The 27,791-nt window shown below is 36.4% G+C and overlaps 1 protein-coding gene across 11 annotated transcripts in view; it reads right to left on the reverse strand.

The window, feature by feature from the left end:
- NTNG1 (netrin G1) overlaps nucleotides 1-27,791 on the reverse strand; it is a 355,336-nt gene that overhangs the window by 49,226 nt on the left and 278,319 nt on the right. For 3 of the 11 annotated variants that reach the window (XM_031936583.1, XM_023197192.2, XM_031936582.1), the window contains exons 6-7: nucleotides 6,049-6,216; nucleotides 134-268 (exon numbers count right to left, since the gene is read on the reverse strand). The exons of 3 other annotated variants lie outside the window; for them this stretch is intronic. In XM_031936583.1, the coding sequence (XP_031792443.1) occupies nucleotides 134-268; nucleotides 6,049-6,216 (303 nt within the window). Of the gene's footprint in view, nucleotides 1-133; nucleotides 269-6,048; nucleotides 6,217-16,116; nucleotides 16,177-18,628; nucleotides 18,695-27,791 lie in introns of all 11 variants that reach the window. 5 more of the 11 variants (XM_031936587.1, XM_031936588.1, XM_023197193.3 and 2 more) reach the window with 4 other exon arrangements.

The following is a 27,791-nucleotide window of genomic DNA, read 5'->3' on the forward strand; positions in this document are numbered from 1 at the left end:
CAGCATTAAGTAGCGTTTAAAACTTGTCAGCGGTTTGGATCTTTTTCTGCTCTGAGAAGCTGCACACACCGGCCTAGCCAAGCAGAATCAGCCATGCTGCAGCAGGCAGAGGGCAGCTCCCAGAGTTACTTACGTTGACAGCCGTAGTGCCAGGAATTTCCTGGCAGACACTCATCACACTTAGGCCCTGTTGTTCCAGTCTTACACTCACAAAATCCTGAGCCATTACAACGATCATGGATTGAGCCCAAAGGGTTACAATAACACTCTGTAGAAACAAGACAACACACAGGCTGGAGACAAGTCTGCATGGCTGATAGGTTATCAACACAGGAGCGTCATGTACTTAAATGCATCACTTACTTAAAGAAAGATGTCCATTAATGAAATGCTTTGGCAAATATGGCTATTTCACGATCATTTGTTTATTTGCTTAGCCTTCCATGATATCATTTTTATGATATGAGAGGAAATCAACTGAAAACTTCCAAGGAAATAAGACATGCTTTTCTCTGGTAACAGATCTTAATGGAGATTCCATTTGTTAGGATATTTTTAGATGGTTTAATAAATACCATGAGAAGTTTGTATATCAGGGATAAATCAATATGCCATCAGTGTAAAATGTGTTTTAAATTATTCAAATGGGCTTAGCCATTGCACTCAGTATTTGAGAACTGCTGAACATTTTAAAAGTACAATATGAATGCACTTTGCTCATTCAAAGGTAGTTTTACTTTATGATTTGGGACAGCACCTTAACTTACTCACGTATATACCATTTTGTGATGAGCCTTTAGATGTTGTATTTGCTAGGCATATTAGTGCAGCTTTTATGCAGCCCAGATTAACAATCATGAAAGAAAAATAAACTTTGTAATAACAAATAAATTTCAACATAGTTATAATTTAAGATGTATATTTTTCATTACAATGTCTGCTGGCAGGACAATATAGCTTTGCAAAATAAAAGGTGAATAGAGTGTTTCCTTGATTCCTCACATATTCTTATATAGGATATTTTTACTTCTGAAGCTCTATCTTGCTTAAAGCTTGAACCAGAAATGGATATCCTTTCGGCTTCTGTTAGCTGGAAAGATAGTGCAGGTAGCTTGCAGCTTTTGGGTACTGTGTGCTGAAGTTCCTTTCCTCATTACTCTTCTAATAATTTTGGGGAAGTTATTGTGCCTCTCAGTTTCCATTATTTAAAAATGGGTACATTAAGCAGTTCCCTCACTAAAAACCAAACAAAACTATACCGTTCAACTTACCAAGAGAAGTCTTGAAAATTTAGTTTAATATAATCAAGTTTAGCATATTAGATTTGCTATGGGGATTCAGGGTTTAGCCTTATAGATGGATCCAGGGGTTTGACTCTAAGTTTGTGTCACAGACACTAATTAGATATTCTTCAAATAAATGTGGAGTACCTTAGAATTATGATTTATTTTATGCTAATTAAGTCGGGTTTCGAGTTCAGCATTCTTATAAAACAAACATTTATATGATGAATAGTTCTATTCGTAGGTAAAAATAAAACTTAATAAACTCTAAAATGCTCTCTCCTTGCCTGGCTTGGTTTGTACTTAACAACTAGAGTTTTGTTTTAAATTAACATTTTCTATTTTAATATGCATGTGCATATGGAAGCTGATTAAAAATATTTTAAAATGCTAATTTTTTGAAAGCTTTTAATGTTTGTCTGTACACAGGTACATTATAAATTTGTACCAATATCGAAACTGTAATTTTTTTTCACTATTTAAAGTGTGTAAGTTGACAATGAATCACCAACATTTTGTAAGCCAGTAAGCAGAGTTACATCCGGCCAATGTTAATTCACATACTCCTCCAGTCAATTAGCCGATGACCATTCATTAATATAAGGTTTTAGAGGCAAAACATGTAAACAAAGTTAAACAAAACAGCAGAACATTTAAACTATAATATATTCCCAGTCATTGTCATAGGAAAATGTGGGTAAGTATAATGTTTTGCAGTAATGAAAATAAAGGACAAGAAGGGGTGTGACCTTCTCTTCACCTTATATAACAAATAATTCAGTTTTTAAAAAGTATCATTTATGGAATGATGGTCAATGGTGGATGCTGGAGTAACGCAAAGAGCTTTGGAGGATCATATTTTATTTCATGAAATTAGGAAGAACATGCAGGACTGTTAGATTACAAAGCAACGTCAAATACCTGGGGGGACTTGATTTAAAAGTTATACTAGAATTGATTTATAGGTATTAAAAGTGTCTTATGTTCACCTTATTCTATTAAAGGTACCTCTGATTACCTGATCATGGGTTTCAAAGGGGAATTAAAAATAATACATCATAATTTTAAGAACTGTTTAGCAGCAGCAGCAGCTGAACTCTGTTTCATTGTGATGCAAAGCTTGTTAGCAGGAATATTAACAGTGATTACCCGAGGTCACAAACCATATATCCTCTAGCTTCCTGCTTAATGCTCAAGTTTACATGAAACAGAAGCATGCAAGGATGTCATCTTCATGCAATTGCTGCGTCATCACAGGGTAATTACATGTATCTTTGGAGACATGGTTGTGTTTGGAATTTGTACAAGAAATGGGCAAATTCACCAGTAATTACGAAGCAGCAATCACGGTGGCAACATGGAATACCCTGTTGCATTTTATATTTGCCATAATATAAAATGATGCAAGTATTTTACAACATCTATTTCATCACACAGAGCCTACATTTTGTCAAAGATATGAATTGTTCCTTCACAGCAAGGGTGGTGAATTTTATTGTCAGTTGTTAAAGAATTGGCAAAGGGTTCTGTTTTTATTTTTAATGTGGATAAGACTTAGATGAAGTTCAAAGTTTCCAAGATTAGTGCCTTATTCTGTGAAAGTGAATGGGGTAAATATCCCTTCATTTTCATTAGTGCTTGCTATACAAAATGGTATTAAAATTAACTCTCAATTACTTCTGATGTATCCTTTCAAATTTAATACTCAGTCCTGCCTCAAGCCCTTTAGGAATCTTAATTGTGGGAATAGAAAATAGGTACATGCTGTCTCATAGGGCAAACCTTAGCAATGGAGCCACAGGCTTCCAAAGGCCCTGAGAGGGCAAACTCCAGCATTGTGCACAGGCAGTCCCAGTATCACTGCCCTCAGAGCCTCAAGCAGGGTAAGTGAAATCTACAGCTTTTTAAGGAAGTTGTTATTAATTCATTGTATGCATATAAGCACTACAGATAAAAGATAGACCTTAGTACCTATCAGCTAGCCAGATTTTTCAATTAATTCTTTAAACACAATTTTCTCCTTTAGAAAAGGGCAATAATTTAGGAAATGAGGGTGGGTGAGGGAATAATGTAGCTAATATTACTTTTTATTTTATTTTATTTTATTTCTTGAGATGGAGTCTCACTCTGTAGCCCAGGCTGGAGTGCAGTGGCACTATTCTCAGCTCACTGCAACTTCCATCTCTCAAATTCAAGTGAGTCTCCTGCCTCAGTCTTCTGAGTAGCTGGGATTACAGGCACAGGCCACCACACTCAGCTCATGTTTTATTTCTTTCAGTAGAGATGTGGTTTCACCATGTGTGCCAGGTTGGTCTCAAACTCCTGACCTTAAGTGATCCACCTGCCCGGGCCTTCTAAAGTGCTGGAATTACAGGCATTAGCCATTGCATCTGGCCTAATGTAGCTAACTTTAATAGTACTTAAGAATGCATCCTTTGTGTTCACCAAGTACTTTGTTCGGTTTCAAGTATAAAATCCTAAATAGAAACAGGTTTAGCTCAATAAAATGGAATTTTCCAAAAGTTTATAATTTTAATTAATAAGCTTTCTAGAATGGAGAAGAAAACTCTTCTTGATTTTTAAAAGTAAAAATAAATACAAAATTGCTATTGTTTTTCATATTTCTTCTTCTTAGTTTATGTGACTTAAAAGGCAGACACTGAATGGACTGTTTTCTAGTCTGTGGATAGTCAAATAAGGATTCACAACTGAACTATACCTCTTAAAACCGGATAGAAAGAAGCAGATTTGGAGTTCACAGTTTACCTCAGAACTGGAAAAAAGGCCAAACTTCCTAATAATAAAACACTCTAAATAAAATATACTGTGATATTGTTAAGTTACCTGATAAGAGAAATGTTATAGAATAAAATCTTTCCTTCTAAGGCCTTTATTAGATTGATTTAAAATAATATTAAATATTATAAAACATTTTAATCTTATGTATTTTGTAAAAATGGCTAGGTTCTTAATCCCGTGTTCCTATTTATTTTAGCTTTTTTGTTGTTTACCTATTTATAGCATGACATTTATATATTTTTACAAATGACATTCAGTAAAATGTACTCTGCATTGAAAATTTAGACAACTACATGTCTTTTGGTTTTTATTAATATTCTCAAGTCTTTGTAACCCAAGTGTTATGAAGACAATTGAACTTCTGTTCATAAACTCAGGGTGGAATTGCTGCTGTTATTCAAAACGCATACCATAAGTAAAAGTTTGACAAGCTTAGCTTTGCTAATTGTGTCAGTGGTTGAGAGAAAGTGTTTAAGCTTTGAAGTCAGAAACCCTTTGCTGTAAGATTTGGGTCAATCTGCCTTACTTTTCTCAATGACAAGATAGGGGAAATAATTAGTGTAATACTTACCCCACTGTTTTGTTAATGAGGATTAAGTAAAAACAAAACAAGACATCTGCAAGCCGGTTCACAGTTGACTAAGCGTTTTCTGTGCATCCCATTTGATCCTCACCCAACTAGAAGGCTCAAATGACTTACCTATGGCACACAACTATGAGATAGCAAACTGAAATTTGAGACTAGCTTTCTGGCCTCTAAGTCCAGTACTTTCTCCCCTAATTGACAAAAAATAAATAAGGAGATGCTCTGAAATATAGAAAGTACTGTAGACATCAACAGTATTATATATATTTGGCCCAATTTGATTAAAAACAACTCTGCAGCTATTTTTTGTGACACTCGGATCTTGACGATCCAATCAGAGGACAATGGTCACAGAAATACGGATTGGATTTCTTTTCTTGATAAAAAGATTGCTTGTCATTTTTCAGCTTGTGTATCCTATTGAACGTACCTCAATGTAAAAAAGTCTACCTTTAAAATTGGGTGCCTATATAGCTACCTACTGGTGTATAGTAGGTATGTATAATGTATGTATAATGGCTACACATATATTTTTCAGCATTTCAAATATATGCACTGCTTAAGCGTGAATTATGAAGTGAAATTCCATTTATGGTTTCTTATTTTTCCATTGGCATCCCCACATTCTTAAAGACAGGTTTCACTACGTAAAAGGTAGATTTTCTGGGTGGGAAAGGCGCCTGGTCCTCCCTAGATGCCAAGAGCAGCAGTCATTGGTGGGGAGGAAAGGGAAAGTGCTCAGGTGCCTTTGTGGACGCAGTTTTCCAGGGCTAAGATAATTAACTGCCTAGAATACTTTTGAGAAACTACTCCTCCTTTTTGGGAGCTGTAGGAAAATTCAATAAATGGAATTTCATTGCTATGGATGAAGAAATCAGACAAACTTTTACATTTCCAGTTGCTAGTTATTTTCAATTTCAAATAGCAACATTTTCAATCTATCAATACTCACTGATCGCCAATTATATGCAAGAGTCTGCACCCCACTTTTTCGTATCTATAATTAAATCCTGTATAATGAGTTTCTATTTTGAAAGTTGAATGTATAATTTAAGGCTATAAGATCAGTTCAGAATCATCAGGTTTTAAAATTTCATACGAAAACAAAAAACAGGAAGAAAGAAATAAAATTCTTAATTTCTTTAACATGATTTCTGAGATCATCATATTTAAAGCAACAACATAAGGATTCAAAGTATATCCCCCAACTATGATTTCAACCAATACAAGTAAAATTTAAGTCCACCACAAGGATATTGGCTCCATTGAGAAGGTTCATTCTGGTTCAACCACGGTGCATATCACCAGCCTCTCCACCCTAAATATCTCCCCGTAGCTCAAAAGGCACAGAACAATAGCTGAAATTGTAATGGAACTGACCTATGCACACATTCTCATCGTCCAGTTGTGCAGAAGCATTTCTGAAGTAGCCCAGCCTGCATAACTCACAGTGCTGCCCTCTAGTGTTGTGTTTACAGCTCACGCAAATGACTGTATTTAGCAGATCGATATAACTGCATCGATTGGAGTGGCCGAAGCATTCACAATCTTGCAAGGAAGAACAGAAATGTATACAAAGTGTATACAGTAGCAGAATAATAGCATACTACATGCTTGGGTAAAATGAGGGATGGAGAAAAGATGGTGGAATGGCATTACATATATGTGATTCAACACGACACATGGTGGCAACAGGTGGTTGTGACTGGCATGGAAATAGCATCTGTTTCAAGCGGGATAGAAAGGTCGGACATTCAGAACAAGACTGAAGATTGTTAATTCTTGGCAGACAAGATGAACAGAAGCATTTGCAGGTGTACGCCTTTTAAAATTTGGGAAGCCTCAGTTTCCAGTGATGCAAAAGTCTATTTTTTTAAATTTTATTTTTGCAGATGGAGAATTTTACTGTCTTTGCACCATTCCCCTTATTTTCTCTTCATCTTTTCAGCCTTAAAAAAGTGGGAGGGGGTTGTGTGAGCATTGAGGGTCTGAGTACCATCACCATGGCTCCTGTAGCTCTCTGACATCATGCCAAGACAGCAAATCAATCGGGGTTTCATATCCATCATGACAAATTTAATAGAGTTCTAGACAACTAAACAATTCTTTATTTTTTTTCCCCCAATCCTAAGAGAAGATGGCTTTCTTAAGCCTTTCTTCAGACCAAATCTGTATGTGTATGTGTGAGAGAAGACACAAAAAGTCGGGAGATAATTTGTGTGAAAAAGTGCTCTTCAGATTTCCTCCTTTTCTCTTAAGTTTCAAGAATAGTTTGCTATAAAAGGAGACTTAGGCAGCTACTGTAACCGCACATTTCTTTTCCTTGGTTTCTCTAAAATGTTAGAGGTGTCTCTGAGGCTTAGGAGTGATGGTGGTAATGACTAGACAGGGAGATGAAGAAGAGCATGAGAGTAGTTGGGGAACAGTGGAGGGTGACCAGATTTCTTCTTTCTTGCATCTCATCTAGAGCAAGAAGTTATAAATCCAATTCAACCTTTTTAAAATAAATGGTAACGACAAAGTCTCTGTTGGTAGAAATAATTATCACAAAAGTGCGAGTGGTAACTAGGTGGGGTATCTGTTTTGTCTTCTTGGAATATGGGAGTAGGCCTAGCTGGACATTTATAAGGAAGGTCAACCAGGATACTGCAAATTTCGTTTGTTTAAAAATATTTCTTGCATCAGTATCTTGCTTTTATTTTATCCCACTAGGAAGCTAAGCACAGTCAGTATTTGAACACACATTCATTCTTTCATTCATTCATTCAATAAATATTTTGATTGAGTTAGTCTACCTATGTGTCAGGAAATTGGCTAAGTGTTGAGTTACTATTTTGGCCTACATAAAATTTTTCAAATATTATATTTTGATGACCAGAGGAAAAATGAGTAAGTGTTGTCAAGTAAATAATAATAAGAGGTGGCTAACTTTTAAACTTTTAAAAAATTAATATGCTACCACTCATCAGAAAACTTTGTATTCATTTGTTAGAGAGCTAGTTACTACAATAGGAAGCTGAGAACAAGGTCCTGATGGAATGAAATCAAATTTGGATAGAAGCAAAGGAGGATACTGGAAATGGTGAAGCATAGAAGATAACCAGAAACAGTGTCAGTAACTTCAGGACCCCAGTTGCTAAAAGAGAGGCGAGAAGAAAGGGGGGGTCCTGAAGCCAAGCCACTTCCTTTATTTGAGGTGAGCTGTATCACCATGTGCACGTGCACAGGGAGAGAAGGGTGAGTGTGAGGAAGGGAAGAAGTCAGAGGGGAGGCGAGTATGAGGAGAGGGAGAGTACTGGGAGAAGGTGGCCTTGAGACTCCAATTTAGGAGACAGTGTAAGAAAATACCCAAATAAATTTAGTAGTAAAGGCATGCCAGGTTGATAATAATACTACCACCAATAATCATAGAGTTACGGGTTACTAAATTAAAGTCTCTTGTAAAACAACAAGGATTTCCCACCAATCCTCTGTACCACTCTGAGTTACACCTTATTTATACTGGCATGACTGACTCCTGAGGAAGTCAGAAAGGCTTCTAGAGCCTTCTCTGTTTGAGAGTTTGAAATAAAGACAATCTTTCAGGACTAGAGCCTTTTGAGAGCAGTGATTGAAGGAAGGAAACTCAATTCTCAAACCTAATTGCTTCCCAAGGACTTTTTGAGAACTGCCTGGAGTTCCTGAGGAGAAGCAATAACAGCCCTGCCCCTGGGTCCCCTCCTCTGGAAGAGGTCTCTTACTGGCTGTCCTTCCTCAGGTTCCCTAACCCGTGTTGGTTCTTGGTACATCTAAGTTAATTAACAGAGCTTTGTTCAAAAGTATCCTTTATGTGCAAAAATTCATCTAGGAGCTTTCTACAGCTACATAGAAGCTTGTTGCCTGGAAGCTTATTTAGTAAATAAGACAACATATGCTCAGATAACCAGAACAAAATAGTATGTGCAGAGAAAAAATAGTGACGCAAAGCAATCTAAGTAGAAGGAGAACTTCATTTAACATGAGGGGAATTAAAAAAAATGTCCTACAGGATATGCACTCTGAATCTTCCTTAGGGCAGGTAGAGTTTATTAAAACAAAACGGAACAGGAGGGAATGAGCATTTTAGGTGAAAGGAATAGAGTGAAGAGTGGGCAAAGGTATGAAGCTGGGGAAATGTAGAGAATAAGGCTAGTGACTTTTCATAGTATAGTTCCTTTGTGGGTACCTAAAGGAGTCTGTAGAGTCTCCCCTATGGCCAGAACTACATGATTTAATCTACCTGACAAAGCTTTATCTGAGGAAAAAACCAAATCTGTAAGATACCCAAGTTCAACAGTTTAAAACCCATTCCATGAATCTCCGTAGAAATGTTAAATGTGATACTATCACTACTATTATCTGAATTTAATGAATAGTACACATTTCTGTGGTGACATTAACTATTTATGGGTTTTGTTGAAAAACTGATTTATTAATTTTGAAAGGAAAAGATAAATAATTGTATAAGAAACCATATTTAGCTAAACATACAATAGTATAACTTTATTTCAAGTGATAACTGGATACTTTAAATGTTTTATAAGCATTAAAATGTTTTATAATGTAGAAAATGGCTAATAATAACTTGATTCTTTTAAGACTTCTAGTACTCTTCTGAGACTTTGATAAAGCTGTTATCTCTGGCCATAATATATTTGAGAATATAAAATAAGAAACAGATCCTTGAAAGTGACTTGAAAAACGTGAGAGTATTATATAAATGCAAAGTATTTCAAATATGACTCTAAAACTGCTATATTATTTTTTGGTGTTCTGTTCGTTTCTTACTTTTTAATACCTAGTCTTTCCACACAGGCACAGAACGTATTCAGATACAGCTTGAGCTGCATTATACTACTAAGTTTCTGAAGGGATGGTATTAATAGTTTAATAATTTTTTGATTCTTCAAATCACTGACCTCCCATGACCTCCCATTTCTTCTTATATAGTATCCATAGTCCAATCCTTATAATCACTTCCTTTTACATAATCCCTTGGCCTTCCACCCTCCAATTATAAGGAAATCTTGATCCCGGTTAAAATTTGATGCTGGTTAAATTCAGCTCTCCAGGAAGTCCTAGCCAGAGCTATCAGGCAAGAGAAGGAAACAAAAGGCATTCAAATTGGAAAAGAGGAAATCAAATTATCTCTCTTTACTGATGACATGAACATATACGTAGAAAACCCTAAAGATTCCTGTAGGAGAATCCTAGACTGATTGCCAACTTCAGCAAAGTTTCAGGATACAAAATCAATGTACAAAAATCAGTAGCATTTCTATACACCAATAACATTCAAGCTGCAAACCGAATTAAGAACTCAATCCCATTTACATAGCCCCCAAAATAAAATAAAATACCTATGAATACAGCTAATGGAGGAGGTGAAAGATCTCTACAAGGAGAACTATAAAATACTGATGGGATAAATTGTAGACAACACAAATAAATGAAAAAAATTTCCATGCTCATGGGTTGAACGAATTAATATTGTTAAAATCACCCATTACCCAAAGCAATCTAAAATTCAATACAACTCCTATCAAATTTGCAATGCCATTTTTCACAGAATCAGAAAAACCAATCCTGAAGTTCATATGGAACCCTGCCCCAAAAAAGCCCAAATAGCCAAGGCCAAAGCATTTCTAAGCAAAAGGAACAAATCCGGAGGCATCACATTGCCTGACTTCAACTTATACTACAAGGCTATAGTAACTAAAACAGCATGGTACTGGTACAAAAATAGACATAGAGATCAATGGAAGAGAATAATAGTAATAAAGCCACACACCCATAACCATCTGACCTTCCAAAGTGGACACAGCTAAACAATGGGGGAAAACAGTGCTGAGAAAACTGGCTAGCAATATGCAGAAGAATGAAACTGAACCTCTATCTCACCCCATATAAATATTAACTCAAGATGGATTAAGGACCTACATGTAAGACCTGAAACCATAAAACTCCTGGAAGAAAACCAGGGAAAAACTCTTTTGCACATCAGCCTAGGCAAAGAATTTATAATGAAGACCCAAAAAGCAAATACAACAAAAACAAGAATAAAAAAAAAGGGACTTAAACTAAAGAGCTTCTGCACAGCAAAATAAATAATCAACAGAATAAACAGACAACCTACAGAATGGGAGAAGTATTTAGAAATTACGCCTCTAAAGACTAATGTTTAAAATCTACAAGGAACTCAAATAACTCAACAAGAATACAACAAACCACCCCATTAAAAATTGGGAAAAGGCATGAACAGACATTTCTCAAAAGAAGATGTACAAGTAGCCAACAAACACATGAAAAAAATTCTTAGTATCACTAATATTCAGAGAAATGTAAAGTAAAATCTTACTAAGGTGCCATCTTACACCAGTCAAAATGACTATAATTAAAAAGTCAAAAAGCGAGAGATGTTGGCAAGGATGTAGAGAAAAAGGAATACTCATATACTATTGGTGGGAATGTAAATAAGATCAAGCTCCATGGAAAACAGTATGGAGATATCTCAAAGAACTAAAAAGAGAACTGCCATTTGACTGAGCAATTCTACTACGGGGTGTCTACCCAAAGGAACATAAATCATTGTATAAAAAAGACAACTAGAGTCATATGTTTATTGCATCACTATGTATGATAGCAAAGTCATGAAACCACCCTAAGTCTCCACTAACGGTTGATTAAATAAAGAAAATGTGCGTATACACCATGAAATACTATGCAGACATAAGAAAGAATTAAATCATGTCATTTGCAGCAACATGGATGGAGTTGTAGGCCATTATCCTAAGTTAACTAACAGAGAAGCAGAAAATCAAATATTGCATGTTCTTATGTATAAGTGGGGGTTAAAGGAAGGGTACACGTGGACATAAAGATGGAGAAAATAGACCGTGAGCACTCTAAAACGGGGGACGTTTGAAGGTTGAAAAATTACCTACTGGGTACAATGTCCAATATTTATGTGATAAGTGTACTAGAAGCCCAATCCCCAGCCATTATGCATGTAATATCCATGAAACACACAAGCACATGTACCCCCTGAATCTAATTTTTTTTTAATTCAACTTTTCATCTCTTCATGCTCATATCCCAGTAGCTAAATGTGGCTAGTTTTTCTCCAATCATTTAGAAACAAGTCTCATCTGAAGTACATGACCATAAACCTCAATGGGGTCCCCAGAACTGCCTGGTAATCCTTCCTGAAGCAGGGGGCTTCTGGGACACCACACTCTCTAGGTTCTCCTCCTTCCCAACCCATTATTGCTTTTTTCTCTCTTTCACTTTTTGTTCTCATCTCCTCAAATGTCTCAAGGTTTAATGCTTGGACCTCTTTGTTTCCTACATTCGCCCTAGATGATTTTTTTTTTTTTTTTTTTTTTTGAGACAGAGTCTCGCTCTGTCGCCCAGGCTGGAGTGCAGTGGCCGGATCTCAGCTCACTACAAACTCCGCCTCCCGGGTTCACGCCATTCTCCTGCCTCAGCCTCCCGAGTAGCTGGGACTACAGGCGCCCGCCACCTCGCCCGGCTAGTTTTTGTAATTTTTTTAGTAGAGACGGGGTTTCAGCGTGTTAGCCAGGATGGTCTCGATCTCCTGACCTCGTGATCCGCCCGTCTCGGCCTCCCAAAGTGCTGGGATTACAGGCTTGAGCCACCGCGCCCGGCCGGATGATTTTTACCCAACCCATGGTCTATATGTGGGCCATTCCAAAATAGTTATTTCCAGGGGTGGACTGACTCCCCAGTTAATTAGTGAGACTCCCTGCAGCATCATCCATTGTGTGCCACTGCCTTCCTAGAATTTTCACTTGGATGTTTTATAAACATTTCAACTTTAACTTGTTCAAAGCTGAGCTCTTTAGTTGCCTTCCTAAACTTGCTACTCACCCAGGATGCTCTATCTCAGTAAATGACTACTCCATTCCTCCAACTGCTTAGCTTACACCTCTCACCATCTCTACCACCTTTTCCTTAGATGCATCATCAGCCCTTTCTTGGATTATTGCCATCATCCCCAAACCGTTCTTCTGGCCTTAACCCTTGTGATAATGTCATCTCCACACAGCAGACAGAGTGACTCTCTCAAAACTTTAGTGAGGTCATGACATCCCTCTGCTCATCATCCTAATGGCTTCACATCTTATTCAGAATAAAAGAGGAGTTCATTAATTCTCTAGTGACCTAGCCCCTGTCCTCCCTAGGGGCTCATTGCTAGCACTCTCCTCCGAATTCATAGCACAGTGCCTCCATGTAGCTCTTCGAACACACCAAGCACTTCCCAGGGCCTTTGCACTTACTGGTCTGGAATACCCCCAGACATCTCCATTATTTGCTTCCCCACTTCTTTTTAAAATATCTTCTCAAAGACAATTCTCTGAAAATTTAATCTGAGATAATAGCCCCTACCCACATACCCTAATCCCTCAATTTTCTAATCTTGTTTATATTTTTTCATAGAATTTATAATATTCAAAAAGTATATGCAAAAATAACTTCTCCCCCTCTAGTCGAGCATAAATATTCAAGGGCCGACTGTGTCTGTTTTGTGTACAATTATAACTACAGAACTTAAAATATTGCCTGGCATACACTAAGCACTGAAAAAATATTGTCAAATGAATGAATGAAGGATGATCCTGAGACCCCTTCCTTTGGGGGAATAGAGGAAGATACAGAGAAAAGTTGTGTTTAAATTCATTCCTTCATCATTTGAATTCCTGAGGAGAATCTGGCTATATCCTATATATTAAGGAGTTTAGAAAAACAGTAGCCACAGAACAAGCTACAGCTGAGTTAGTGATTATTTTAGCTGAGAGTCGACTACATGTCTATTAACAGATCAGCTTAGGCAGAGAAAAAGCAGGTTTCTGAAAATTGCTGTGGTTTTATATAGTTTTTAATCTCAAATTGCGTTTCAGACGAGTTTTATTACTGTTGTATAAGCAAAGCTAAAGGGGGTCTTTAGCTTTACATATACACAATGTGGCATGGCAACCATTGGCAACACATATTTATTGAGAACTACCCTGTACCATGTACAGCCCTCATGTACCAGTAGACAAAGGGAATGAGGTCTAGGTCTTCAGAGTCTAGTGTGGGGTTTCTCAGCCTTGGCACTATTGCCATTTTGGGCCAAATAACTTTGTTGTATGGGGCTGTCCTGTGCATTGTAGGCTTTTCAGATGCATCCCTGGGCCCTCTATGGACTAGATGACTAGATGTGGTAGCACCCCCCAAACTGTGACAAACAAAAATGTCTCCAGACATTGCCAAATGTCCCCTGGAGGGCAAAATCCACCACATCCCCAATGAGTACTATTGTTCTAGTGGGAAGATAGAAAAAATACTATATATGTGTAATATATATGATATATTGCAATATAGAAGGCAGTTGTGATGAAGTACTTAGTACCTAGCCAGAGCAATGAAGGCTAGAGGTGTTTTACAAGGGGAAGGGTTCAAAGTTGACTTTCTAGATAAGGAAAGGACCAACTCTCCTCTAAGGTTTAAAAGGTTCCTTCTGACTGACACTGGCTGGGGAAGACCTGGGCGGATAAGAGTTCCAGGAAATCAAGAGGCTGGATACAGAGAATGAAAGAAAAAGAATGTTACTAAGAGGAGGGGATTCAATTTCTCCTCTTTTGCCTCCTTGTTCTTACTGTTCCCCATGTTGCCTATAATTACATTAGTAAATTATCTCTGTAAATATAAAATACAATGAATGTGGCACAATTAGAACAGGTAGATTTTTTTTTTTTTTTTTTGGCTAAATACGGAAAGCTAATTCAAATCCAGAGCTGATTAAAATTAACTTTAGACATTCAAAAAGAAAGAATTTGAGAAAAAGACCTTAAAGGTGAAGGAATTGGAACTCTAAAAAGAATTTTCCCTTCACTGCATTAAATGGAGTGATTCTGGGAATTAAGAGGCTCTAGCATTTTCTTTGTCTTTTCCCCACCCACAACCCTGTCTTGCATCCTTATGTAGCTGTTGAAGCTCTTCCACACATATCATTTGACGATGATGTCAATTTGTCTATGGTAAGTCTATCTCATTGGGTAGCTTCTCCCTGCCTCCAGGAATGTGTCTGGACCTCATTGGTGCTGTGTCCTCAAGAAACTAGAGATGCAGGGTCAAATTCCAGGTTCAGAGGCCTCTTGTATATCCAGCATGCTTGACATGACAGAAAAGAGATGAACTTTACACATGCTTTTTCCTTCCTTTCTCCTTCACCTCCTTTGTTTCTTTCCATATGGCATCCCTATGGTGGCTTCAGTGACTGCCTATATGACACACCACATACCCAAATTGATCTGTTACCCTCTGAGCCTGCATCTGCTCTTCTCATACAGGACTTATTTCCCAAAATTTCAAACCTAGTTCGGTTCCCCTCAACCCAGATTGGCATCTTCTATGTTCCACGGTTAAAAGCACATTTGAGAAAATTTTGACATATGGTTTAAATACTCTTGGTTTCCCTTTTCCCATTTCCTGACCAGTTTCCACTTTTTCTATATATGCCACAGAAGGACAAATTCAACATTGATTAAAATCTGGGAAATGACTAAATTCAATAAGGAATAGGAAAACATTATGGTCATTTTCACCAAATGGGTCAAACTAAGTTCAGATTTTATTAATAAATGTATTTCTTTGTAAGAGCTGTTTTATGAAAAAACAAAAAACAGAACCAAAATGTGACATATGCCCAACAGTCAAGGGTGGAAAACAAGACACACCTGTTACACAGGACATTTAAAGAAAAAATGGTGAAATAAAAACAGAAGTCTTTATGTTTCCTGAAAAATCTTCATTCTGTGAATGACAGATGCTAGCTGGAACGGGCCATTCATGAGTCACAGATGAGATGCTGCTCACTTTCATTTAAAGAAAGTAATACAACTACTATTTTTGGATCATAAGCAACACTTAATCCAGTGCAGATCTTCACTTCTGTTTTTCAAAGTTATTCAAAACAGTTTTTTGGAAGCATAAATTCCAAGATGTTTCATTAGTCGTAAAGTGAAATGGGCACCATACATGGAACCTGCCATTCTGGTCTCATGAAAAGCATCCTTGAAACTCACTATAAGTGGGTTTCCTTATATTCAATGCAAATGAGTATCCATGATGGTGCTCTAACATTCATGATCTGAACAGGAACCTCAACCATTGTAATTCTTATTCACACATTAATCTTTCAGAAAACAAATGTAGCATTTTTAATTGCAGTCAAGTTTCTGAGTGAAGCATTTTTTTTTTCTTACAGATGATTCTCAGTACTATTTGATGCATTGATTGATATCAGTCAACATGCCTCACCGATAAGCTGATGGGTACACTTCACAGATATTCCAGATTCATACAGTGCAATGTTTCACAACACATAACACCATGAAATCACTGTATGAATCCAAGAATTCCTACCTCTCTTGTGGTTTGCAACTTGAACAGAAGAAACTGTTGACAAAGCTAATTTGGGAGCAACTGGATAGGTTTAAAAGAATGAACAGTAAATTAGAAACAATAGTGAAACGTTCAAACTGTAATAACTTATCACCAACCCACTTGAAAAGTAGCCCTAAATTAACAGACTATTTGTATCTGTTGTTTCTGGGAGTTTGTTTCAATCACAAAGTAAGGCTTGTATTTGGCTGAAAATGGTTCAACATTGTCAGTAATACAGTTTAGAAGTTTTCTTTTCAGAGGGAAAAATCATTACCATTTAAATCAAGAATCCAGTGAAGCAAAGATTGTTCCCATAACAATATGGATAGTAGGATTCCCTACTGTCAATCTTTTAAAATAGTAGTTGTGTTGTCAGTTGACATTATCATTGCCTCGGTTCACCATGACATTCTGTGTCATGATAAACTAGTCAACATATACACCATTCAGGCTATTCCTGTTGAACTGATTAGGCATCCTAGAACATAGACCCAATAGTCAGCCATTCAGCAGCATTTGGGCCTATCTCAGAGTCACCTTGAACATGTGTACCTTTAAAAGTTGTCTTCTCAGCATTTATTACCTTTTTGATGATATCAGCTTGTTAACGGCAGGGATTTCTCTCTATGTTTGCCTGCCATTTATTTTCCAATTATTCATGAAGAATTGCTTGTGAAAATAGCCAAAAGAGAATAGAGCCTGATGTTCTTTGCAGATGCTGACAAGATAAATTATGGCTGCATAGAACTGGCCTCTGCTACCAAGTGCACCTTTCGCTAAAATTTCAAAGTTTAAGCACTTTGCTCAACTGGGACGCTTCTCAGTAGATTCATGTGAACTCATTATCCACATTCTAAGAAAGTGCAACTGGTATTACGTAACAATATTTCTGAAAGTGTTTTGTCCTGTGACTCTCACAGACAACACAGCAAAATAATTAAATGGGCCTATTTCAGGTTTTGAACAATGCATAATCTTGTTCAGCTCAAAACTCACTGTGGAGAAGCGTTGTCTTAGAGCCTGTGTTGTAAAATTTGTGAACTATGAAATTCAATAGGAAATACTGAGTGACATTCCACTGAAGATGCTGTCATTGAACTTGCCAGGGAATAAAGCCACTAAACCTCTTCTGAATCCTCACAGAATTATACTAATAGGGGCGAGCTTGGTCTGTATTTCTTCTTTCATATATGTATGCAGAAACTTGAAAAAATTCATTTGGAGCAGATGATTAAGATAATTCTATTTGCTAGTAATATATGTATCTAGGACAGTCTAGATGTCATCACTCTGATCAAGGACTGAAAATGCAGCCCTTCCAATTTGACTCCTCAACAAATTGCTAATATATTTTGTTTTGCTAAGCAGCTATTTCCTGGTTCCTCCTTTTGCTCACTTTCTCTTCCATCTGTATTCATTAGAGCTTTAAAGGAACATCCTGTATATAACTAAGGAAGGTGGAAGCCAAAGATGTGCCTTTTTTTGAAGAAGAAGGAAGAAGGCAAAATAATACAATCTTATATTAAAATAAATTCCTATTTATACATGACTATATATATCTATAGGCTAGATGTTAATAGTAATTTAACATTACACTGAAGCTTATGAAGTTTATTGCTCAGCCTTTAAAAGTTCTCTTCCTGCATAATCACATTTCTGTCTATCAGTGTTGTTTTCTTTTTCCTTTTTTATTTTCTTTTTCTTCTTTGACATTAGGAGTTAGAAAATAATTACTGCTCTAAGGATAGACAGAGAACAGATTGCTCTAAATGCTGGAACACATGAATGTTAATTGATAAAGAAGATAAAAGGAAAAGTTCCAAGAAGGAAAATTTACTGTGATGTGAAAGACAGGGTGGGGGGGGGGGAAGAGAGAGAGAGAGAGCGAGAGAGAGGAGGGAGGAGGTAGGGGGGAAAGGGAGAGAGGAGACAGGCAGTGAGAAAGAGTGTGTGAGAGAGGCTAAAGGGAGGGAGGAAGAGAGGAAAATGGAGGGAGGGAAAGAGACAGAGAGATTGCTCCAAATTTTTGCAAGTCAGTATGGAGCAATAGTCAGAGAAAACAGATCTGTCAAGTGTCACAATGCTACCTCTATGTATTTTCTCAGATCCTCAGTACAACTGAGGTACCAGTTGGTTGACTTTAAAAGTAAGAGGAAGACATTGAGAGGATGTCTGTGCCACTCACACATTTTTAAGTCTTGTTTGCACTCCACACTGTGGTGGCAACAGAAGTCTAGACTCCTCTTGGGACTAACTGACCTTCAGTGTAATCTGGTAAAGGGTTTTTTAACTTCCATGCCATTTAATTTTCCCCTTCATCTTTCACTCTAATATTTTTGGGACACTCTTCATATTAGAAAAAAGATTGAATTATGATTCTTTCAAAGACACAGCATTCATGATAATGCTCTTATTTTGTGCTAAAAATGGCATATAGGATTTTCCCCCAAACGTGGGATTTTATATCAGTAGGAATTTTACATGCTCCTACCTTGTTTTGGGTTAGAAACCTCAAGGGAAGAAATATTCGGCCATATCCTATTAAACTTTGGAGGATCTGCATGCATCAGGAAAAATCAGGGTATGTTATTTTCAGCTATAATGTCATTTGGTCTAAACAGAAAATTATATGGATAAGACACAAACCACACATCTGCTCTTTAACTTGGCTGTGATGCACTGAAACAAAACATGACTTCCACATCAAACAAGAGCAAGCAATTGATGATTCCCAAAACATTGAATGGACATTAAATATATAGCTACTTCCCTACCAAAGCTGCACATTTACTTTTAAAATAAGGTAGAGTGTTCTTACACACACACAAAAATACAAATAAGGACTTCAGCAATCCAAACCATTATGTGAAGCTGGTGCCTGAGCCTAGAAGATAACACTAAAGAAATAATTTCTCACTTGAGGATTCCATTCTCCTCATTTTATATTTACAGATATGAACTGGTTGCGTTAGTCTTTCGTGATAGATTCTTTGGGGTGTGTTTTAAGTGTGAGCTATTATCTCTGAGAAGGAGTGGATATATTTGCTATTTTTATATGTGTAGTTTCTCGGAAAAGGAAAGAGGGATACCTGGCGGTTTTGGCTTATGGAGAAAAGTCCAAGCTGCTTCCTATTGTATCTAAGGTTCGTATGTATGGGTGTGTATGTGTTTTCATGATGCCTTTACCTTAAAATATGCTTCTAGAGTTATTGGTTCCAATGCAGAAATAAATAAAAGCATCAATTAATTTAAGAATTGGTATTATTTATGTCTTGGTATTATTTGTGTCTTCCAGTTATGGAAGGCAGAACATCCAGGCTAGGATTTAAAGTTTTTAAACTACTTTTGTGAAGGTGCATAGGGCATGACTATTAAAGCAGCTATTTTATGACTAAAATCCTACCATCTATTGAGTCCAGTCTCAAAACCACATGTCTTGTATTGTCCTTTGGTACCACCCACGTCCGTAAGGACGGCTCTTGGCTCTAAATTTCTGTAACCTGTTACTTTCAGTGCTCCTGTTTTCTCACTGATATGTGGACAGGCATGAGTTTTAATATTGCCAGTTAAAATTTTATAGGTCAATTTCTCATCTCTCTAATTGGATTGGATCTCTTTGAAGAAGGGCAAAGCCTTGCAGAGGGCTTCAGTAAATATCTGATAATTGAGAAATAGATATCAAGTGGCTATGCTACTGTAAACAGGTTATTATCATGTTGTTTCCTCCATAATTAGATTATAGTGCCTTCTTCCAAGACAAGAGACTTGCACTATAACTTTGCTTTTTAAATATTTGCTAGAAAAGCTGATCTGATAGAGCCAACAGAGCGGTTGCCCTGTTCTGCTCTGTTCTCATACATCTATCCACAAAGGCAAAGGAAATCTTGATGATATCTATGAAAATTTGTGAAGGAAGAAAGAATGTAATAATTTTCCACATCGGTACTCAGGTGTTATTAAAGAAATAAGTATTTGGTAACATGTAGGCAAAATATGTAAGTTAATTGACTGAATGTTGCTTTTCACTTGAGTATTTTGATGATGGGTAGATATTGAACGTAGATATTGAGTTAACAGGACAAGCCTACTTGATCTGTGATGATCAGCTTTGAAAAACTATAAATTTGTGTTCTGAGGAAATTAATATTGTCTGTATTCCCAGAAATTGTTTTATTTAATAAAGCTTTCAAGTATTAGTGTGGTTTTACATAAAAAATGTATTTGTATTACTAGTATCAGATTAAGACAATCTTAGTTTCGTGAACTAGCTCTCTCCATCTTTTTCTGTACAGAGACAAATATAGGTCATAAGTGGGGGTGATGTTTGCAAGCTTAATGTTAAGTAGTGACTGGTTTGTCTTGATGAAATGCAAGTACTAGTATGATTTATTATTTTGTTATTGAGCTTTGCCAAGAAATTTAAGTAAAGATAATAATTTTATATTAAATCAATTTTAGAAATGAGTTCTGAAAAATAATGCTATAAATTAAACTTTATTTCATATTTGAATATTTTAAATATTTGTCTGTGCCTGTATTTTAGTATAACTCCTTTCTTAGTGTTTTATGATTTTTTTTCCCCCAGGATGCTGAGTTTCCAGTTTATGGATCTTCTTATATGTATTTAAAAAATTAATGTAAGTCATTCTACTTTCAAATTGCTGAGACTTCTTGACCTGTATGTACTTATCAAGATAGACATCTCACTTACAATCTGTTCCTACTGAGAATATAATTGTCTTCCGTATTGTGTACCTAAAATATTTTCTTGGGCAGGGGAAGCCTTTGTGTTTGCCTGGGAATATAACTTGATTTTTTTTATTTTTTTTCAAATAATTTTCATTATGTAGAATGCCTAATCTCCTTGAACTACTAAATCTCAGAACCTCCAGCAGCCATCATATGAAAATCCTGATAAAATTCATACATATGTCCAGTGGGACAAAATTTTATGTGCTCTGCATTTTCCTTGGGAGAAAAATGTTATCCTGTAAAAATGGATACTGAAATTTGTGGCCTCTAAAGTCCTATAGTGTGTTACTGACTGCACATATATATTTTAACATTTGGCCATAATGAGATTTTTTTAAGTTAATATCTCATCTTAATTTTTTAAATGTATTTTGTTTTATAATTGCAAGACCAAGTAAGAAAACAACTTAAAATTAGCCAATTACTCTCTGAGTAATTTTACTTTTTATTCTAATACCTTAGCATGTAGTAAATGCTCAACAAATATTACTAACATTTAATTCCCAGAAGTAAATTAAGCATATTAGAGGCTACTTTAATAGTATGACTGAGAGTAATTCTATCTTATCACATCCAATTCCAATGAAAGTTTTTGTAGAACATGAAGTTTCTGCGAATTCTTAGTGAGAAAAGTTCTTAGCAATGGAAACAAATTATAATACATCAACAATATTTGTATTGCTTCTTTGTATGAACTGTTGTAGAATGTATTAATTTCTTTTTTTTTATTTTCCACAAATCATCTAGGGAAAATCTTTGGGTCAATATGAATGTCTCAGAGTGGTATTTTGTTACAAGGCAAAGGGCACTGGGATTCAGAAGATGAGAGGTCTGATCCCCGTTCTGCCACTGAGGAGCTATCTAGCTGTTAATTCCTCTGGATTTTACTTTCCTTATCTGTAAAACAGATAAGGAAATTTCTAAAGTTTCTCTCAGCTGACAAGTTCCATCACTCCAGTGGTTTTCTCATGGCCTAGCAGCATCATAGTAAAGTTCATGGAAGGGTGATGCCTGTAGATATGAGGCATATGCCATTTGGAGAATCTAGTGGATTAAGAATTCCTTGTGTGATGAGGAAATTCTCCCTACATGCCTTGACTGTGGACCTTTTGACTGTCAGTGAAACCCAAACTGAATCGAGAAATTATTGTAAGGGTGAGGGGAAGGATTTTGATATGCTTGTAAATGACAAATCATTCAGGAATAGCTTTTTTATGGAAAGCACTTCTTCTTAAGGATCCTGGTTCCATACCTTTAGGGAAATTGACAGTTTGTCTTGAGGATCTCCCTGGTCAGGCTCCAAAGACTATGTCTACATAGGTAGTATGGAGACCAAAATCACTTATTCCATAACTGCCTTCTTTAAAATATAAAATATCTGAAATGCCTTTCGGTTGCTATTAGTAGTCTGAATTTTCAGATTGTATCTGTGGGAAGCTTATAAAGTAATCTAATATTTAGGATAAATTTATTTAAGATATGATGCATGTAAATAGAGCTCAGGCTGGGTTAAAAGCCCTGTTCCACCACTTTGACGATTCCTTAACTTCTTTGTGCCTAGCTTTTCTCATCTGCAAAATGGAATACACAATGACACTATCTGCTACTCACTGTTGTCAAGACAGAATGAGTTAATATTTGCTTGGCATCGTAGTGAGCATTCAGTAAATGTTAGCTCATTCTATTTGTGGTTGCTATTGTAAATAAAAATCAGATTGCTGTACTATAAACAGTTACTGACTCGAAGTAGGAAAATAATATCTTCCCCTTTATTTTTCAGTATTAATTGTTCTTAAAGCAAGTGATCTGATAAGTTAAAAAGATCTCTTAAGATCTAGCTTACTTTAGAGAATAATCCAATTCTAGGGTCTCTATCAATTACCATTATTCAGAAAGCAATACAAATTATTTTGTAATACTGTGGACAATATTTGATTTTTAATCTTTAATCTGAAAATGGTAATTCCTAAATTTCTTTAGGTTTAGAGCCACATCAGCTTAGAATATGAATCAAATAGGTAGTTTCTCCAATTTTTTTTAAGAACCCACTCCCAAAACTGTTACATGACAATTTAGTGGTGGCACTTGAAATCAATTTTCATGAATGAGAAAAATTGAGATTTTGGTTATAAAAATTAGACTCTGGAAGGGAATAGTTTCCTCTTCTGCACCCAAGCAAAGCTCACTGCATTGTAAGTTGAAGAAAACTATGATAGAATTGCTAAACCTGACTGTCTAGTGCTGACGTCCCAGTGAGTCAAGCTGTAAAGCAAGCTTGAAACAGAAAACTAAAGACGGTTTATTTACATCAGGGAAGCTTTAGAGGTAGAGTTGCTTTAGAATAGTAAGTTGTCTTCTATCACACATGGCATTTACTGAGCAGCTTTCCATTCACTTTGTGGATGGCCTTGAAGAACATTGTAAAATGTAACTTCCCCATCAAGGAGAAAGATTTCTGATTTTTTTTCTAGTAGTGTCTACCGTGTAATATCTCATATTTTAGTTTAATTTATATAAATGAGAAGGTTAATTATAATGTGATGGTAGAATGAAAAAAGTCCTAGTTTGGAAATTGGACATTGAGCTGGAATTCTGGTTCTGTCATTATTTAGATGCTTTAGGGAATTCATTTAAGACTTGGCTGTCTGGTCTGAAATGATGAGGTGGATGAGTTGCTTTTTTATTAAGTTTCCTAACAACACTATGCTTACACAATTTTTGGTTCTAAAATATGGCAACCTGTGAGAAACAGGGTACCACCATGATATGATACGCCACTGCTGAGAGGATGTTAGTGAACCTTCCTTAAACATTCTTCTTCCCTGGCATATGAGGAAAATATCTGGTGGAGATGAAATTGCAAGGTCTCTTTGGGTTTATACAGTCACTGCTGTCATTCTCAGGAAGTCTGGAAATAGCAATTTTTTTAAATCAAAAAAATTTTTTTAAGCACACACCACATTTGGGCTGGAAATAACATTATTGATGCCCAGAAAGAAATCCACAGGACCATCCTGGCTAACACAGTGAAATCCTGTCTCTACTAAAAATCCAAAAACAAAATTAGCCATGCATGGTGGCATGAGCCTGTAGTCCCAGCTATTTGGGAGGCTGAGGCGGGAGAATGGCGTGAACCCGGGAAGTGGAGCTTGCAGTGAGCCGAGATTGCACCACTGCACTCCAGCCTGGGCAACAGAGTAAGACTCCATCTGAAAAAAAAAAAAAAAAAAAAAAATCAAAACCAAAACAAAAACAGAAAGAAAAAAGAAATCCACAGGAAACTCTAAAGTTCTACGGGAGAAATCCCCAGAGTCTTGGAGGTAATCTGACCGTCTTCACAGCAATTGCCTACTCTCAGAAACACACCATCATTAAACAGATGGGTGTGATAAAACAGAGTTGGTGTGATATTGGTAGAGTTCTCCTTGAGATGGCATATAGAATTTTATTTTGTTATAAGCAACTATCTTGATGAGGAAAAATTTTTGGTTTACTGTCACAGAGTAGGCATAAGCATGTTTCACAATTTGCATAACTAATTTCACGAACTGTCTCATGTTCTATATAATATCTGACATCTAAACATTTTCCCTCTTCCTCAATATATTGAGGATGTCTGGTGGTAGAGGAATAGCATATTTTTAAAAAGGGAGGTCAGAGTCCTCCATCTCTGTCCTCAGACACCATACTTGTAAGTTCTCCAGCTGACAACACAATAAGGAATCCAAAAATGAACTCTGATTTTTCTCCAGGACTCTATAGTTCCCTGCATAGAAATGGGTCAATTAGGGATCAACAGGCCTTCTAAAGCACAGTGTAATGGATTGGAAAAAGTCTAGGGTAGAAGTCAATTAATCTAGAATTTTTCTTTTCTAATCTCTTCCACTTGGTATAATATTATGAGTGTAGCCATTGCAGTCAGATAGACATTCCTGATTGTACTGCATTGGACAAGTTATGTGGCCACTCTAACCCTCAGATTCACCATTTGTAAAATAGAATTCTGTAGACACGTGGAAATATCTCTCTACAATTACTTTCCCTGGGCAGTGGCATGGTTAGTTGGACAGCTCTCCACTGATAGTCCAAGAAGACTTCAACTGATACTCACATCCTTGAAGTAACTGGCACAGTACAGGAATTTCGTAGTTAACATGTCTAAAGTTTCATCAAATGAAACCTTTTGGAGATCTTGGCAAGTTTTTGCTTAAGCTAGGAATTTCCTGATCCCACAGAGATAACTGGCAAAGGCAGAGATATCAGCTCACACTTAAAAAAAAAAAAAAAAGTGGCTTGACATTGTAAAGTCACCTGGGAAAATGCTAATACACGATAAAGTTAATTTGCTCAAGGTGGGCAATTGTTGTCAATACGGATTGGTAAACTTATTGGATTTTTTTAAAAAATTTAAGTAGGAGACTATTTCAGCTCCTCCATTGGAATATTCGATTTGTTCTTCAGGATTAAAGAGGCAGCTATGTCCTAATGTTCATTCAATTTTAGGATAACCACAAGGTTTCATGAATGTGAAATGCTAGTTACACAAATATGAAATGGTTCTGTGATGAGGATACTGGGTAAATGATAGTCCCAAAGGCATTTCACCTGGGACCTTAGCTTTCCTTCTAGAACATCAGCAAACAGTTCAAAATTAATGTAGCACACCATGCAATTTGCCATATCGCTACTGTAGTCTGATCATTTTTTCCTCATTACATAAAATCTAATTAGTTAAAGGGCGATTCAAATGAAATTTTTATTTGGGGGATTTAGAAGTATTAAAGCAAAGGAAAAAAAAAAAAAACCCAAACAAACACTGCAGCTCTTTGTATAACATGAATGCGATTATTAATAACCCTTGGGTGGGAAAATGATTAACCTTGTTATTTTCTTCACGATCCAGGTTTCTACAATAAATCAGTACCGCACAAAAATATTTGGATGCTGTCTGGAAAACAACTTTTACAAGGTCTCCAACTGGCATAAAACGTTTTCAAGTATGAAAACATCTCGGGGCTTCCTCAACCGGCTGATAGATCCCTGCAGGTAGCACTTCCCTTGTTTAATGGTCTTGCCAATTAGATCAAATTAGAGATGAATTTTTAACTCTGTGATGAAGGCAATGTTTATTATAAGATAAAACAGGACCATTAGCTATTTCCCTTAAGTGAACTGTGGTTATAAATTGAATAAGTTTGGGGTGGGGATAGGAGAGGAATAGCCAAACACCTTCCTCAGTATTCTATGCTTCATATAACACCATGCCAGTCATTTAAAAGTAATTTAAGGAAATAATCTAGAGTCAGGTTCACAAAATGTTTACATCTCTCTTTTCTTTTGTTTGTATTATTTTAAAAAATTCTATTTATTTCAAAACTCCAAGAGTTTGAAATGGTCTTCCTTGATGTGATCTTCGTTTTGTGGATGGTTTAACTTTAACCTCTGACTTAGCTGTCATTCGCTTTTGTAAGAAGTGATAATCACCCACACAAACGTATTTGCACATTAGACCAATTCTTGCGGGTCTAATTATGCCCTTTATAATATAATGTTTAACATAATTTGTCTAATCATTTGCTTTTCAGGACCAAAGATCAGATGATATACATTAGAAGGTAATGATCAATTTATGACTTGAATAAAAACACCCACACCAAGCCAACTATTACTTTGGATTATCAGCAGCAACAAATGTTCACTTGGATAAAATCATGAATTTTACTTATACGTGCATAATACACTTTATTAAAAAATGCAATCTGAAGAAATTCCTACCACATCAGCTAAAGTGAAAACATAGATCATAAGGCTCAAAGGCTACAGATTTATTTTGGGATTCATTAATTGCTGACAGTATCACCAGTATTTTTTCAGCCATGGCCAAAGCAGATCAGAATGACTGAGTTCTAAGTCAAGTATCCTTAGGATTATTGGGAAACCTATTTGTTAATAGATAGACAACAGCAGGTACGAATGACCTTAATGGGAAATTTGTTTCAAAAACATTTTTAGCAGATGATCAGAAAGGATGACCACTCTGTCCATGCATTTGAACCTTAATACAGGCGTTGGCATTTTGAGATCCCTATTGAAATTTATTAGGGCTCCAAAACCTTTAACCACTGTGTATACACAATATGTATGTAAACCGATGGTTATATACGTCAATAATCTACATCGATAATATACATCATTTATTTTCCTTGAGATACGCTGTGATAATCGGGGTCTCATGGGTGTTACATCTGTTATAATGGTATCTTTCTATATAGTTAGTGGAATTGTAGTCATTGATTCCTTCTTTGGGGTAATGCAAAAAGCTCTGGCAAATACCCATAACTTAGCTAAATATCCAAACAGCTTCCTTTCCTCTGGCTTGCACCTTGAAAACCCCATTCCTGTGCCCTCTGGAACAGGCAGTGTCATCTATGTGTGAATTCTTGCCCTTTGGAAAGGAAAGGAATCCACCAGTGCACACAACAAGCACCTTATAAGCCCACAAAGAAGGAACTTTCGAATGCCATTAAAGCAGCCTAGAAGATACAATCACGTTTGATGGTTTTACTGTAACTCTCTTCACCTTAAAAGCCAGGCAACAGGTAAGCTAGTCATGTGTGATGTTGAGCGACCCCTGGAAGATCTTACATCTTGCTTGCTGGAAATCTGAGAAAATACCCATTGCATTCTAAGCAGAACAGCCAGAGGCATATTGAAGGGAGGGTCCAAAATATCACTTTTAGTCAGAGGGTTTTTATTAGGAGTAAATTTTCCTAGGTTCTTGATAATAAAGGTTAATATATTTTTTCAAAGGCACAACGAAGCATCCTTTCAGGTCACCACTGATTTCAAAATAAAACAAAACAGAAATTTCCTGATTCGGTGTGTAAAAGGTCAACATCTGC

The sequence above is a fragment of the Piliocolobus tephrosceles genome, chromosome 1 (genome assembly GCF_002776525.5).
Source record: "Piliocolobus tephrosceles isolate RC106 chromosome 1, ASM277652v3, whole genome shotgun sequence".
Lineage (NCBI taxonomy): Eukaryota > Metazoa > Chordata > Mammalia > Primates > Cercopithecidae > Piliocolobus > Piliocolobus tephrosceles.